Source organism: Pristis pectinata, chromosome 1 (genome assembly GCF_009764475.1).
Source record: "Pristis pectinata isolate sPriPec2 chromosome 1, sPriPec2.1.pri, whole genome shotgun sequence".
NCBI classification, from domain to species: Eukaryota; Metazoa; Chordata; class Chondrichthyes; order Rhinopristiformes; family Pristidae; genus Pristis; species Pristis pectinata.
Genome location: NC_067405.1, coordinates 116,616,350 through 116,631,480, shown reverse-complemented (window position 1 = coordinate 116,631,480; position 15,131 = coordinate 116,616,350). Strand labels below are relative to the sequence as shown.

The following is a 15,131-nucleotide window of genomic DNA, read 5'->3' as shown; positions in this document are numbered from 1 at the left end:
CCGCCCGGGTTGGGCCGGGCAGTGCGCATGCGCGTTGGCCGGAGGCCGCCGACGCTTGGAGACGGGAGGTGAAGAGTCTGCGGCCCGGGTGGTCGGGGGTTGTCCCGTGGTTCTCGGCGTGGTCGCCAGTCCTTTGCTGATCCACCAGAGAGGGTAGTCAGTTCAGGTTAGTGGCGATTTTTCGTATTGGGCGTGACGGGGCAATCCACAGGGGGCAAGCTTGGTGCACTTTTTGAAAACAAAAGCGGAACATGCTGTTAAAACCCAGCAGGTCGGGCAGCATCCGTGGGAAGAGAACCAGTTCAGGCTCTGGGTCTGCGACCCTTCGTTTAGGATAGGATTTCTTTATTAGTCACATGTACATCGAAACACACAGTGAAATGCACCTTTGCGTAGAGTGCTGTGGGGGCAGCCCGCAAGTGTCGCCGTGCTTCCGCCGCCAACATAGCATGCCCACAACTGCCTAACCTGGACGTCTTTAGAATGTGGGAGGAAACCGGAGCACCCGGAGGAAATCCACACAGACACGGGGAGAACGTACAAACTCCTTGCAGACAGTGGCCAGAATTGAACCCAGGTCGCTGGCGCTGTAATAGCATTATGCCCTGTTCTTGGCATAACCCCCTTATATCTCCTCAAAGTCTTTCGGTGCAAACATAAACCTACTGTTTCTAGAATACTACAGTGAAAATTTGGCTGTACTGATGCACAAATCCTTTTTTTTACACACTAGAACATCTAACAAGATGCTGTTTTCAAAGACAAGACCTTCTAGCGTTCTACGGATCCTACATACTCATGTTATTCGGAGGAATTTCTGGGGATGGTTGAATGCTGTTTTCAACAAGTAAGATGAAAATAAAATATAATTCCAGGTTTAAATCTTTAAATAATGTGTATAATAAGAGGACATTTCCTTTCAAATAGGGTGGATTATGATCGTATCAAGGCTGTTGGTCCAGACAGAGCAGCATCTGAGTGGTTACTTCGATGTGGTGCCAGTGTGCGTTACAAAGGTTTTGATAAGTGGCAGAAAGATTACAATCACCTACCTACTGGTCCATTGGAAAAATTCAAAATTGAAGCAATTGATGCCACAGAATCATGCATTATGTTCAAAGGATTTGATTACCTTGGTACTGTATTAGATTGTCTTCAAGTAGTACTTAAGAACATATTGTTGAAATATTGATTTAAACAATCTCTAACATCTTTTTGTAATATAAAGCAAAAAAGATCACTGACTCAGTTCTACACATACAAGACACATTGACAACTTTTCTCCATTAGAAATTGCTTTATCCATATTTATATTGCATTGTCTATGTAAACCAGTCAGGCTATAATCAAATCTAGCCTGGGGTACCGCAACACCACACTGACAGGAAGGCGTAATTGCATTGTGTGGTTTAATGGATGGGAATTTATGCCAACTGTATAAAAAGAGTACAGTATATAAATTTAAAGGTAGACTAACTTAGGGTAGTGCATATTAGCCCAATTAATAACTTGAAAAACATGGAAAACATGTTGGTTTGATATCACGCATTGAGCTTGCGCTGTTGTTTATTGTTGTCACAATTTGCATAGTTTGAAATTTTGCTTAAATAACTTATCTAGAGAATACTATACAATTCTTCTCCACCAAGTTTCAAAAAGTAATTCTTTTAAGTATCAGAAGATAGTCCACACCATTTTAAGGTTTGCAAAATGTGTCCATGATTCATTGCATCTTTTATACTTTGAAACTAATCCACATAATTAAGTTTTGCATTTCACAAGTATGCCAAGTGAACTTGAAATCAGTACTTTTGTGGTATCAATAATTAGTAACAAAACCTAATTAAATCACAGTTTTTGAAAATTACATTCATAAACTACAAAGTAATAGGAAGCATCAGACAAGTTATTAAAAATCTTTTATGGTTAGTTTAAACCACTGTATTTGTGAGGACATTGGGGCTTAATTTACAATATTTGTTTAAAGTTCCACTTGCTGGATTGAAGGTTATCACCTTTATTTGTTTGCAAAAGCAGTTGTTTCACCCAATAACTAGTTGATCACATCATGCCGTCCTTTTGTGTTTTGGGTAAACTCAGTAGCCCTGCTGTGTTTCATGCATCTAACCTGTTCCCCATGTTCCAGTCTAAATTTAAACTTGTGTCCAACTGATTTCAGCTGTGCTGTTTATACTCTATGGAGTGCAGTTCATTGCTAATTATCGCCAAAGGACTGAAATCAGCAATAACTATCAAACATGCTTCCTTCCTGGCTGAATACTACTTCACCAAACAAAAAGGATTGTTTTCTTTCTGCCTATTAACAGTTCACTTCTTCAATTAAATCCTTCCTCACCTACTAGTCTGCCATAAATCTTAGCTTCTCTTCTCCCGTAAATGATGTCTAGTTGAACCTGTGTTCTGAATTGGCTTCAGTTGCTTCCCAGTTCATCCGTTTAGCCCAGTTAGTACCTTATTCTTCTGTGTTGATGCTTACTGTTTTGCTTTCTACTTCATCTGATTTTTGCCATTGGTGTGATATGAAGGGCTAGTGGAAAAGGGCATTGGTGCACTAAGAAAAGAAGAGCTTAAGACTCCACAAAATGAAGAACAAGAGTGTAAAGCAAAGCAGGAGAATGAATGAGTAATCTGAGAGGTAAAAGAACAGAGCAAGAAAGGCAAACGGCAAACATGGAAGAAGAGTGTATGATGTGTGTGTGATGGCATTTGGCCTAGAGATGGAGAATTTGAATGCAAAATAATTGGCCTTTATATTCAATTACTTAAATTAAATTGTTCTTGCTGATACACATGGATGTTTCCTTAGTCATTTGCAAAAGAGAAGGCAGAGTTTTTTTTATTTCAATTTTTTTCATCTGTTTGTTCCAGAAATAGTGATTATTACATATCCATTACCTTCCCAAATCATTTTTTTCTTATCTAAAAGCATCACCATTTCTTTAGCTGTACCTTCTACGTTCTTGCGCTTGCTTATTAGTTGCCAAGTTTTTAGTGTCTCCAGGTATTGTTTAGAGGTTTGACTGCATCAAAGCCAGTACTTGGAGTTCGGCCATCTGTCTTAAACTACTTTGAAAATGATGGAGGACCTTCCATTTACAGTACTTCCTTCGCTCTTCCTCCAAACCCCATACTCCCAGCTCTCCTTTCAGAATACCACCAACCTAGTCCATGTGGAGTTTATATCTTCAGTGCTTTCACCCCAGCCCACTCCATTTGGTCTATGCTTCAGCTGTCCCCAATCGTTCCTCCACTGCTTATTCATTTTATATCACAATTTAATTGGTTCCTGCACATTACTTACCTCATTCTTGTCAACATAATTGTTTTCAGTTTCTCACTTTTCCAAAATGTTTTCATTCCTCCAGTTTATCTAGACACCAACCACCTCAAACCTCCCGAATTCTGTCCAGTCCTCCAATCCCACCCCTCACCCCCATTGCTTATTTCTGCTTGTGCACCCATACCCCCACCTCATTTTACGTCAACTTCTGAGTCACAGCCCCTTTCCCACCTTTATTGTCAGAACAAACATTCAATTTTGATGTTTTTAAATGAGAAAAAAAAGGATTCAAGTCTGGTATTTTAAAATCAATCATTGTGATGAAAATACTTTTAAAATATAAAGATATATATTTGTTGGGAAACAGGTTCTTATATTTCTCATTGGTGCATTCTGTTGCAGATTATCTAGAACACGTTGAAGAAATTAAATTCCAGAGGTGTATATACATTCAAGATGAATGTCTTGAGAGGCTATGCAGGATTGAAAACTTGCAAAAAAGCCTGCAATGGCTGGAAATAATTTCCTGTGGAAATGTCACAGACCGTGGAATCATAAGTCTTTACCATCTTAAGTAAGTATTTTGTAAAATGAAATATTTATAAGGGGAATAGTAACATTAAAATGTTTTTGTCAAACTGCTGTCATGTTTTAAACACAAAGTAGACCAGCTCTGTAACTTCATGTCTCTTGCTATCATTGCCATTAAGTCAGTGAATCAACCTTAGTTTGATGTGGAATTTATAAAAGTATGTCAGCAGTACCACCTACAATACCTAAAAATGAGGTGTCCAACCAGTTTTTAGCTACACCTATGCTCAACATTAGAATCAGTATGAGACAGACAAAGCTAAGTGATCACACAGGCAATAAAGCTGTGCCGACTGTGGAGAGGCCATACTGGATCTAGTAATGGGCAATGAACCTGGTCAGGTGACAGACCTCTCGGGCAAGCATTTCAGAGATAGAGACCACAACTCCCTGACCTTTGGCATTGCCATTGACAAGGATAGGAGCAGATGAGATGGGAAAAGTTTTTAATTGGGGGAGGGCTAATTATGATGGTATTAGGCAGGAACTTGGGAGTGTAAATTGGGAACAGATGCTGTCAGGGAAATGCACAGCAGAAATGTGGCAGCTGTTTATGGACCACTTGCATGGGGTTCTGGATAGGTTTGGCCCACTGAGAGGGAAAAGGTGGTAGGGTAAAGGAACCATGGTTGACAAGAGAGGTGCAACATTTAGTCAAGAGGAAGAAGGAAGCATACTTAAGGTTTGGGAAGCAAAAATCAGACAGGGCTCTTGAGAATTATAACATAGCTAGGAAGGAGCTTAAGAAGGGACTTAGGAGAGCTAGAAGGGGACATGAGAAGGCCTTGGCGAGTAGAATTAAGGAAAAAAGTGAAGAACAGGAGGATGACTAGAGTGAGGGTAGATGAATACTTTGCTTCACTGCTCACCAGGGAGAGGGACTTTGATGAATGTGAGGTCAGCATAGAACAGTCTAATGTGCTGGAACAGGTTGAGATTAAGAGGTAGTGTTGGAGCTTCTGGAAAACATTAGGAGAGATAAGTCCCCAAGGCTGGACGGTATATACCGCAGGTTACTACAGGAAGTGAGGGAAGAGATTGCTGGGGTGTTGATGATCTTTGTGTCCTCCCTGGCCATAGGAGTGGTACTAGAAGCTTGGAGGATAGCAAATGTTCTTCTGTTGTTCAAGAAGGATAATAGGGATAATCCTGGGAATTATAGACCAGTGAATCTTACGTCAGTGGTGGGCAAACTATTGGAGAGGATTCTTGGGGACGGGACTTACAAGCATTTGGAGAAGCATAGTCTTATTAGGGATAGACAGTATGGCTTTGCGAGGGGCAGGTCATGCCTCACGAGCCTAATTGAGTTTTTTGAGGAGGTGACAAAACGAATTGATGAAGATAGAGCGGTGGACTTTAGTAAGGCGTTTGACAAGGTTCCACATGGTAGGCTCATCCAGAAAGTCATGAGGCACGGGATCCATGGAGACTTGACTGCTTGAATTTGGAATTGGCTTGCCCACAGGAGGCAGAGGGTGGTAGTAGATGGAGAGTATTCTGCCTGGAGGTCAGTGACTAGTGGTGTTCCACAGGGGTCTGTTCTGGGACCCCTGCTCTTTGTGAGTTTTATAAATGACTTGGAAGAGGAAGCGGAGGGATGGATTAGTAAGTTTGCAGATGACACAAAGGTTGGAGGTGCTGTGGATAGTGTAGAAGGTTGTTGCAGGTTACAAAAGGATATAGACAGGATGCAGAGTTGGGTGGAGAAGTTATAGATGGAGTTCAATCTGGTTAAGTGTGAAGCGATACACTTTGGAAGAATGAAATTGGTGGAGTGCAACGTTAATGCAGGATTCTTAGTAGTGCGGAGGAACAGAAGGATCTTGGGGTCCAAGTCCATAGATCCCTCAGAGTTGCCGCGTAAGTTGATAGGGTGGTTAAGAAGGCGTATGGTGTGCTGGCCTTCATTAGTCAGAGGATTAAGTTCAAGAGCTGTGAGTTAATGTTGCAGCTCTATAAAACTCTGGTTAGATCACACTTAAGAGTATTGTGTTCAGTTCTGGTCACCTCATTATATGAAGGATGTGAAGGCTTTAGAGAGGGTGCAGAGGAGATTTACCAGGATGCTGCCATGCTGCCTGGATTAGAGAACATGTCTTATGAGAACACGTTGAGTGAGCTAGGGCTTTTCTCTTTGGTGTAACGCAGGGTAAGAGGCGACATGATAAAGGTGTATAAGATTATGAAGGGCGTAGATAGAGTGGACAGCCAGCACCTTTTCCCCAGGGCGTCAATGGCCAATACCCGACGACATCAGTTTAAGGTCAGAGGAGGAAAGTTTAGGGGAGATGTCAGAGGTTGGTTTTTTACACAGAGTGGTGGGTGCCTGGGACACACTGCTGGGGGTGGTGGTAGAGGCTGATGCAATTGGAACATTTAAAACACTCTCAGATGGATATAAGGTTTTTCTTATATTCCTGCATTAGCCTTGCATGAATATAAGAAAAATGGAGGGCTATGGGCTGTGTAGGAGGGAAGGATTAGATCATGGAGTAGGTGTTTATACAGGGCAGCACAACCTCGTAAGATGAAGGGTCCATACTGTTCTATGTACTTCAAATTGGTGGACAGTTTAAAAAAAAAACTTCAAGGAGATAAGCAACTGCGTGAACATCCCCTGGTCATAGAATCCAGAATGTGAGAGCAGAAGACTATCTCAAAGGATGTGCAGCAACCTTCAGTCAGAAGTGATGTGTGGGTGGTACATCTCTGTGTCGTCTCATGGTCCCTACCATCACAGAAATCAGTCCTCCACCAGTTTGGTTTACTTCATGTGATATTGACCAGTGGCTGAGCATTATGGCTGTCTCTAATCCTGTTTTTACCCAGCACCTATATATGTAATTTCAGTTTATCGTAGATTAAAATTAGAAGTATTTGATCAGTATGACTTGCATACCTTTAACCACCAAACCAGATATCCTGAAATGACATACATTCAAGCATTAAAACCAATAATTATTGAATTATAGTAATGCTTCTACTTTAATATAATTGTGGATGTTGGTATTTTATAGTGAGATAGGAGCATACCTTTCATTTCTAACTTGCCTGAAAGGTTGTGCTATACATTGTGATGTTCTTTGCCCACCATTCTTCCATCCCCACCTTCCCCATCCTAACATATTTCAGCATTAGTGGTGTAGAAACTAGTCCCTATTGAAGGAACCAGTATGCAGTTGGTTATATTCATTTTAACTTTAGGAAAATACAATTTCACTAAATTCCTTTACTTTGAACTCACCTTTGATCATATTTTTAAATCCTTAGTCTTGTAATATTTACACAAGTTTAAAAATCACCATAATATGCAACCAAGAGAACAGAACCGAGAGTAGCCTATGATGAAGCATTAGTCCAGTGAAACAGCTGAACATTTTCAATATAAAACTTGCGCCATTGTACATCTTTTTAGTGCTTAATTTTTGTTATTGTAATTTTTTTTCTTTTTAACTGACCCAACTGAAGTTCCTTAATATCTGGTTGTGAAATAATGGGAAAAATACACTTTTATTGGATTGTATACTGTGATAAATCCATAATTATAGAAAATGATAGGAATCACAAGACTGAATTTAAAATACTTCCTCCTGAATAAAATATGATTTATGGATGTTGCAGAAATTATTTTTTTCTCTTGTAAATGTATTTAAAAATGTATCAGTGCATACCGAGTTTATTTGTAAGTAGCTAAAAGCAAAGCGATTTGAATCAGTGAGTGCAGGAAGGGCCTAAAAACCTAAAAGGAATCCCTCAATGTGTAACATTTTGTCTCTACACTGATGACTTAATATGGCATTTGGCGGCCATAGTAAAAATCTAAATACTCAATTGTACCTTTCTCAGAGCCAGCTGTGTGTGTTACTTATACATTCATAACAGAACTACATAATTACTACAAAATGTCAGAGTCTCCACTCAAAATATTTACTCCAATACATATATACTGGCATGTATCTGGTACAATTCTGCCAAGTATGTCAAAGGCAACCAAGAAATAGGGATAGAACTTGGCCTTAGTCTGCATTCAGAGTTTCTGTAACCTCTGTCTAACCTCAACGTGGCCTATATATTGGAGGGTCTGGGTTGGAGAGGGAATTTTCAGGATAATAATTTATTTGGCACCAGCCAGGGACACGCTGGCCTTCCATCCAGCTGAAATGTGCTTGCTCTGGACTTCAAAGAACACACACCATGGGTGGGTCACGATGGCCTCTTTAAGCAACTTGAAATTTTGGAAACTTTGTGCAACCAGACATTTGTAGAAAAGAGTCCAAGTTTATTAATTGCAGTTCAAAGGTGGTACTTTCAAGGTATCTTAATAGTGTTTCATTTTAGAACAAGTTATTTTGATTTGAAGTACAATGAAATGTTAATTTGTCACTTTTTAAACTGGAAGTTATAAACTATTGTTTTTCTTGTCTTACTGCAGAAATTTAAGGTACTTGTTTTTGAGTGATCTTCCTGGCATAGAAGAAAAAGAAAGAACGCTTCAGACTTTGCAGAGAGCTCTACCTGCCTGCCAGTTGAAAGTTGATCTTGAATAAAACTAGTTTTGAAATCTTTATAGTGTAAATAATGTCTGCAAATAAATGGGTTGGATATGGATGTAACCTCAAAGTCTCACAAAAAAAAGTTAGCTTTAGCATTATTTAGAAATGGAATGATAGAGCTAGTGTGTTCACATAAGAAACAAAAGCCGCCAAGGTGTTTTAAACTCAACTATTAATTAAAATTAAAAATGCAAGTTAACAATCCACTCTATTGTCCTGAGAAATGGAAACTAAACATCCATGAATGAAATTATAATTATACTGAAAATGTTTAAGCATTAATGTTTCACATATTATTAGAAATATTTCCCTTGGTAGTCATCACATTAAAATACCTTGGTCTTGTGTACACACAGCTACTAGGAAACTGCATTATTTTATTACTTTATTTGTAATTATGAAGTAGAATGTCATACATTTGTTGCATTATATATGGATAACTGGATATCTAAGTTTTTTTGGTAAATTAATGATTGAATATAAAATATAATAAAGAAATAAAATCAGAGCAAAGTGCCATAAATATAAATGGTATAATTGTAGTAACTGTTTGAATAGTTTATACTTACAACCACTTTTTCAATGATGGTATGTGGATGTTACTGGCAAGTCCAACATTTATTGCTGAGAGTCAACCAAATTGCTGTGACCTGGGAGGCACATACACACCAGACTGGACAAGGACAGCAGATTTCCTCCAATAACGGAGTAACACAAAGTGAGATACAGCGTTCTTAAAGAGAGGAAATCTGGCATCTGACCTAGAGTGGTGTGTACATGCCTCTAGTCCCACAGCAATTTGGTTGGCTCTTTACTGACTTTTCTGATGTTATATCTTTAAGGTTTAAGCTAGTACTTATAAAAGCTGTGAAATTTATTCATATTTATACCTGCTACAGTTTTTGTTTTCAAATGTCTGATTTAAATCTAATAAATATTTTATCTGAAAGTTAAAAATCTACTGATGCTGGAAGTCAAATAAAAACAGAAAATGCTGGGAATACTCAACAGGTCAGGCAGCATTTTGTGGAGAGAAAAAGAGTTAATGTTTTAGGTCAATGACCCTTTATCATTTTGATGAGTAATTCAGTACTTTGTTTTTATGTCTGATACAAATAGTGTTAGGTCATTAGTTCCTGTGTGATTTCAAACAAATTGAGTAACTTGAAGCTCTATCAATTTTCATGTAAATCTAGATTTGCAGGCTCAATAACATGCAAAAATACATAGCAAGACCCCTCTCTGAATTTTGCATGGCAAGTATTCTCATTTATTTGTATAATGTTTAATTGAATGATAGTCAAGTATCTGATGAACAACTTAATCCCTCTAAATTGAGGTTACCTTCTATATTGAAATGGCTATATTTTTATACCAAGCAAGAGGACAAGTAGGTCAAAATTCCATTCATCAACAGGGTGTTTTATCCAGCAATAAATTGAAATACTTGGAACTAATGAGAAATCCAAACTAAGCAATTCAAAATCAAATAAACGTGGAACTTGAGTTAGGACTGAAAATAAATTACTTTGGTTCCTTTTTCGTTAGGCAGGCAGATTGTAAATTCAACTTGCTTGTCCTTAAAATCTTGCTCAGCAGAGGAAAGCTGGACAATGGGTTCTATATTTTTTTTCAAGAAAGGGAAGTAATTATTCCTAAAGATAGGGAGGAGCAGCATTGGCAGTATCCTTGCTTCAACAGTCAACTTTTGTTAGGGATAAATGTAAAGAAGCACTTCATTTTTCAGAGATGGTTCTCCAGAAAGTGGAGCTCTAAATATTTTTTAAGCAACAAGTTGTGCATAGAATATAGTGTTGTTTCTTTATACAAACATTGTACACATTTAAAACAAAACTTTGGACCAAGTACTTCCTGGTTCTTATTCATTTCCATTTATTATAAATGTCTGCCCTTCTAAAGCCGGAACATAGTAAAAGGAAAGCAAGATGCTGAACTAAAATGAAAGGATATATAATCCCAGGCTGGATGATGTTCAAGCCTTCACTTTACCATAGTTTGTACATTTCCCTTGAAGCATTTTTCAGGTAGGTTCTTGTGTACCTTGATTGTATATGTATGCCATTTAGTCAAATATTTGGTAGATGGTAATTATATTTCTTCTTTAAGTAGTTCTTGCTTTCCATGGATGGTGAGATATTGCTGCCAGTAAGCTGTGGTAAATACTGCAACTAAAGAAAAAAAATCATGAAATGCAATAACTGGAATTAAACAACATGTCAAAAGATACTGTAGCATTATGGCTAGGTTCCTGGGTTTATAACTGGAGGTTTGGAATAAAAGATGGAGATCAAAGAAATAGGCCCCTTGTCCCATTGAGTCTGCTCCAACCATCAAACACTGGTTAAACTAATACTTCAAAAATCCCATTTTATTCTGCCCACAGATTCTATTCTCGCCTACACACAACATGCAATTTATAGTGGCCACATGCATATCTTTGGATGTAGGAAGAAGCTGGAATCCATGCAATTACAAGGAGCATCTGCAAACTCCACACAGACAGCACCAGGGGTCCGGACCGAACCAAAGTTGCTGGAGCTGAGGTAGCAGCTGTCCTAGCTGTGTGACCCTATGATCCAAAGGCATGAGTTCAAATTCCACCAGAGCAGGTGGGGACTGTAAATTCAAGTAATTAAATAAATGTGGAATAAAAAGATAAAATCAGTTGTGGTGACCATTAAATCAATAAAATCATTAAAATTGAAGTAGGCCATTCAATAAGCCCCTAATTGGTCATTGATCACAATGAAACTTTCCTGCATTAATCCCACATCTTGTGATTCCATTAATATCCAAAAACCTGTTAATGTTTTAAATATACTACCGTATGTGATTGAGCCATCACAGTCCTCCAGGGGAGAGAATTCCAAAGATTTACTACCCTCTGAGTGAAGATGTTTCTTCTCATCGCAGCCCTGAAATGTTGAGCCCTTATCATATGACTGAACCCCCTTCTTTTGGACACCCCAGCCAGAGGAACCATCATCCCTGTATCTACTCTGCCAAGATTCATAACAATTATGTATGTCACCTCTCGTTCCTCTAAAGACAGTATTGGCTCAGTCTGCTTAACTTCTCTTCATGTGAGAAACCCAGCTTCCCAAGAATCAACCTGGTGAATCTTTGCTGTTTTCCCTCTAACACATGGAGATCAGACTTGTATACAATGGGGTCTCATCATGGCCCTATATAATTGGAGCAAGATGTCACTTCTCACTCTCTAATCCTCTTGTAACAAAGGACAACACACTACTTTCCTTCCTAATTGTCTGCTGTAGCTGCAATTAGTGATTTGTGTGCAGGGACACCCAGGTCTTCCTGAACACCATTACCTTTCACACCATTTAAAAAATACCACTTTAAATCTTTTAAATACAAACATACAAATAAGAGAGGAGGAGGCCTCTCGGCCCCTCAAACCTGCTTCACCATTCAGATCTTGGTTGATCTGACTGTAACCTCAATTCTCCGTAATCTTTTACCTTCTTGTTTTGCAAGTATCCATCTCAGTCTTAAAGGATTCAAAGACTCTGCCTGCACTGCCCTTTCAGGAAGAGAATTCCAAAGAATCATGACCCCTTGAGTTAAGAAAAAGATCACCTCATCTCCAACTTATATTGGGAATTCCTTATTTTTAAGCAGTGACCCTTAGCTGTAGGATCTCCTACAAGAGGAAACATCCTCTCCACATCCACCCTGTCAAGACCTCTCAGGATATTGTATATGTTTCAAGCAAGTCACCTCTTACTCTTCTAAATTCCAGTGAATATAAGTCAAAACTGTTCAACTTCATTTGTCAGACAACCTGCCCACGTCCAGGTATCGGTTTGGTAGGCCCGCTCCGAACTGCTTCCAAAGCATTTATCTTCTTCTTTAAATATGCAGACCAATACTAGACATTCTATTTTAGACATCATCTCACCAATGCCCTATGTGACTAAGGCATAAACTCCCTACTTTTGTACTTAATTCCCTTGACAATGAACATTCATATTCTGTTATCTTTCCTAATTACTCGCTGTACCTGCATCCTAGCATTTTGCGTATCACCCAAATTCCTCTGCAATACAGAGCTCTGCAATCTAAAAGTGAGGAAATCTGTCCAAGTGCCCTCAGCTGGAGCAATGGCTTATAACAGCTCTCATTAATGGCGCAGTGATCCATTCTGCTCATGGATCATTAGCAATGCCCACATTCCATGAAAGAATAAAAAATAACTTATGGAACAAAATGGTCCCAGAAAACTTGTTAAATGTCTTTAACTCTTTCCATTTAATAGTCTAAACAGTATAGAATGTAAAAACAAGTGTTGAGAAACAGAAAAATAGGCTCTGGAGAAGGCTATTCAAGTCTTATTCAATATGATCATGGCTGATCATCTACCTTGACTCCATATACCCTCTCTTTCCCCATATACCATGATGCCTTTTATTCGGGAAACCCATCTATCTCCTCCTCAAATATATTCAGCAACTATGCCTCCACGGCTTTCTGTGGTAAAGAATTCTACCATCCCCTAAAGAAGAAATTTCTCCTCATCTAAATCCTAAATCTCTTAATTGTTATCCTGAGACTGTGACTCAGGTTCTCATTTCCCCACTCCCTCCCCCCCTCCCCATCCAGCCATGGAAAATATGCTCCCTGCATCCTACCTGCCAAGCCCTGTCAGAATTTTGTATGTTTCAATGAGATCTTCTCTCGATCTTTTGAACTCCAGAGAGTACAGGCTTTGCCACCCCAATCTTCCCTCACATGATAGTTCTGCCATTCCAAGAAAGATCAGGTGACCCTTCATTATAGACTGCCTAGGGCAAGTATATCCTTTCTTAGTTGGGAGACCAATACTGCACACAGTATTCCAGCTGTGGGCTCATCAAAGCTGTGCTGAATGGTAGGCAGACATCTTTGTTCCTCTACTCAAAACCTCTTCCACTGAAGGCTGACATACAGTATCATTTGCCTGCATGTTTATTTTCTATGACTGGCCACCCAGCTTCCTTTGTAGACCTGTATTTCCCAATCTATTACCAGTTAAATAATGCAATGCCTTTCTGTTTTTTCCTGCTAAACTTCATGTCATACTATATCTGCCATATTTTTTGCCTACTCACTCAACTTGCCTTGCAATCTCTTTGCCGCTTCTCACAACTCACAATCCCACCCAGTTTCATATTGCTGCAAACTTAGACATATTATATTCAGTTCCTTCATCCAAATATATTGTGAATGGCTGCAGCCCAACCACTGATTTCTATGCCACCCTGAACAAGACCCATTTATTCCTACTGTTACCTGCCTGTCAACCAATCTCTACTACTAATATTAGGCTAACCTCCCTGTCATTCCTGTTTTCTCTCTTCCTCCTTTTTTAAAGGGCAATGACTACATTTGTCACCCATCAGTCTGTAGGAACCATTTCATAATCTGCAAATGATGACCACCAACACATCCATTATTTCCACAGCTACCTCTTTTAGTTCTGTGGGATGCAGATAATCAGGCCCTGAATATTTATGTGCTATTAGTCCATTTACCTAGTTAATATTGATTCCTGAAATATAACCAGTTCAACTGAAACAATTTTCTAACTGCTTGCCACAGTGCATTTTAGACTTAATGGTTTACAAGAACAGAGTGAAAAGTGATGCATATCTTTCTCATCCCAAGCCTCAAAAAGAACTGCAGATATTTCAGGGGGCTGTAGAATGAAACAAGGGTGTAAGAATATAATTTAGTGAAGTTTCAGTATAAGTGAATGGCTAGGGTTGCCTCTTGTTAAAAATCAAAAATGTGATCTGTAAACACCCTGCACACTAGGTGTGCATTGTTCATTGATTGACAGACAAATTCCTTAGCATTTATGATACTTAGGCAAGCAAGAAACCTTAAATTATTTTATATAACCATCTTCTGTATTGACTTAATTTCTTAAAAATTGAGTCAAATACAGAGTCATGGAGTCATACACACGGAGAACAAACCCTTCAGCCCACCGGGTCTGTGCTGACCTTGAAACACCCATTTACACTCATTTTACACTAATCCCTTTTATTTCTCCTCATATTCCCATCAGCTCCCCTCAGAGTCTACCACTCGCCATTTAATCTACCAACCTACAAATTTTTGAGATGTGACAAGAAACCAGAGCACCTGGAGGAAACCCACGTGGTCACAATGAGAATGTGCAAACTCCACACAGACAGCACCTGAAGTCAGGATTGACCGTGGGTCATTGGAGCGGTGAGGCCTGCGTTAATGTATTTTGCTCTAAAAAAGAAACTGCAACACTTTAATGTAACTCTGTCCTCAAATCCTTACCATGGAAAAGCCATTTTAAAAAAAATCCTGAAATGTGACCATGTTACAGAAACAAGTTACAGATTAGAAAACTGAATAAATTTTGATACTGAAGCAGGTTTAAAATCACTTCCAGACCCAAGCCAGATCTTGTCTAAGAAATGGACCCTGTTATTATCACATATTGGCTAGAAACACGTGAAAAGAAACCCTCTGAATTCTAATACTCCACTGGGTCTTTCCTTCTCTTCAATTCGAAATTCCTTTCTCCCTGCCATTCCCCTGATTCCATCTCTCTCCCCAACCTTACCCCTTGCTGTAGCTTCTTACCTCTTCTAATTTTCCCCTCTTTGATTCTGAACAAT

The 15,131-nt window shown here is 39.0% G+C and overlaps 2 protein-coding genes across 3 annotated transcripts in view; one reads left to right on the top strand and one right to left on the bottom strand.

Annotated features, from left to right (window-relative positions):
• The first annotated feature begins 19 nt into the window (after positions 1-19).
• On the top strand, positions 20-9,405 carry dmac2l (distal membrane arm assembly component 2 like). Its single transcript, XM_052017505.1, has 5 exons — positions 20-166; positions 734-847; positions 928-1,136; positions 3,704-3,875; positions 8,328-9,405. The coding sequence occupies exons 2-5, from the start codon at positions 747-749 to the stop codon at positions 8,440-8,442; spliced, it is 597 nt and encodes a 198-aa protein (XP_051873465.1). The 5' UTR covers positions 20-166; positions 734-746; the 3' UTR covers positions 8,443-9,405.
• A 291-nt stretch (positions 9,406-9,696) lies between these two features.
• cdkl1 (cyclin-dependent kinase-like 1 (CDC2-related kinase)) overlaps positions 9,697-15,131 on the bottom strand; it is a 54,351-nt gene continuing 48,916 nt past the window's right edge. For both annotated transcript variants that reach the window (XM_052021814.1, XM_052021824.1), the window contains exon 9: positions 9,697-10,637. In XM_052021814.1, coding sequence (XP_051877774.1) covers positions 10,536-10,637 — 102 coding nt within the window. In that variant the 3' untranslated portion in view covers positions 9,697-10,535. The remainder of the gene's footprint in view (positions 10,638-15,131) is intronic.

What these genes read in the sequence shown, in the direction of transcription:
- dmac2l (XM_052017505.1), top strand. Translation starts at nt 747, where the DNA reads ATGCTGTTTTCAAAGACAAGACCTTCTAGCGTTCTACGGATCCTACAT. An exon ending in CAAAGGATTTGATTACCTTG is followed by an intron (nt 1,137 to 3,703) that starts GTACTGTATTAG and finishes ATTCTGTTGCAG; the next exon opens with ATTATCTAGAACACGTTGAA. An exon ending in ATAAGTCTTTACCATCTTAA is followed by an intron (nt 3,876 to 8,327) that starts GTAAGTATTTTG and finishes GTCTTACTGCAG; the next exon opens with AAATTTAAGGTACTTGTTTT.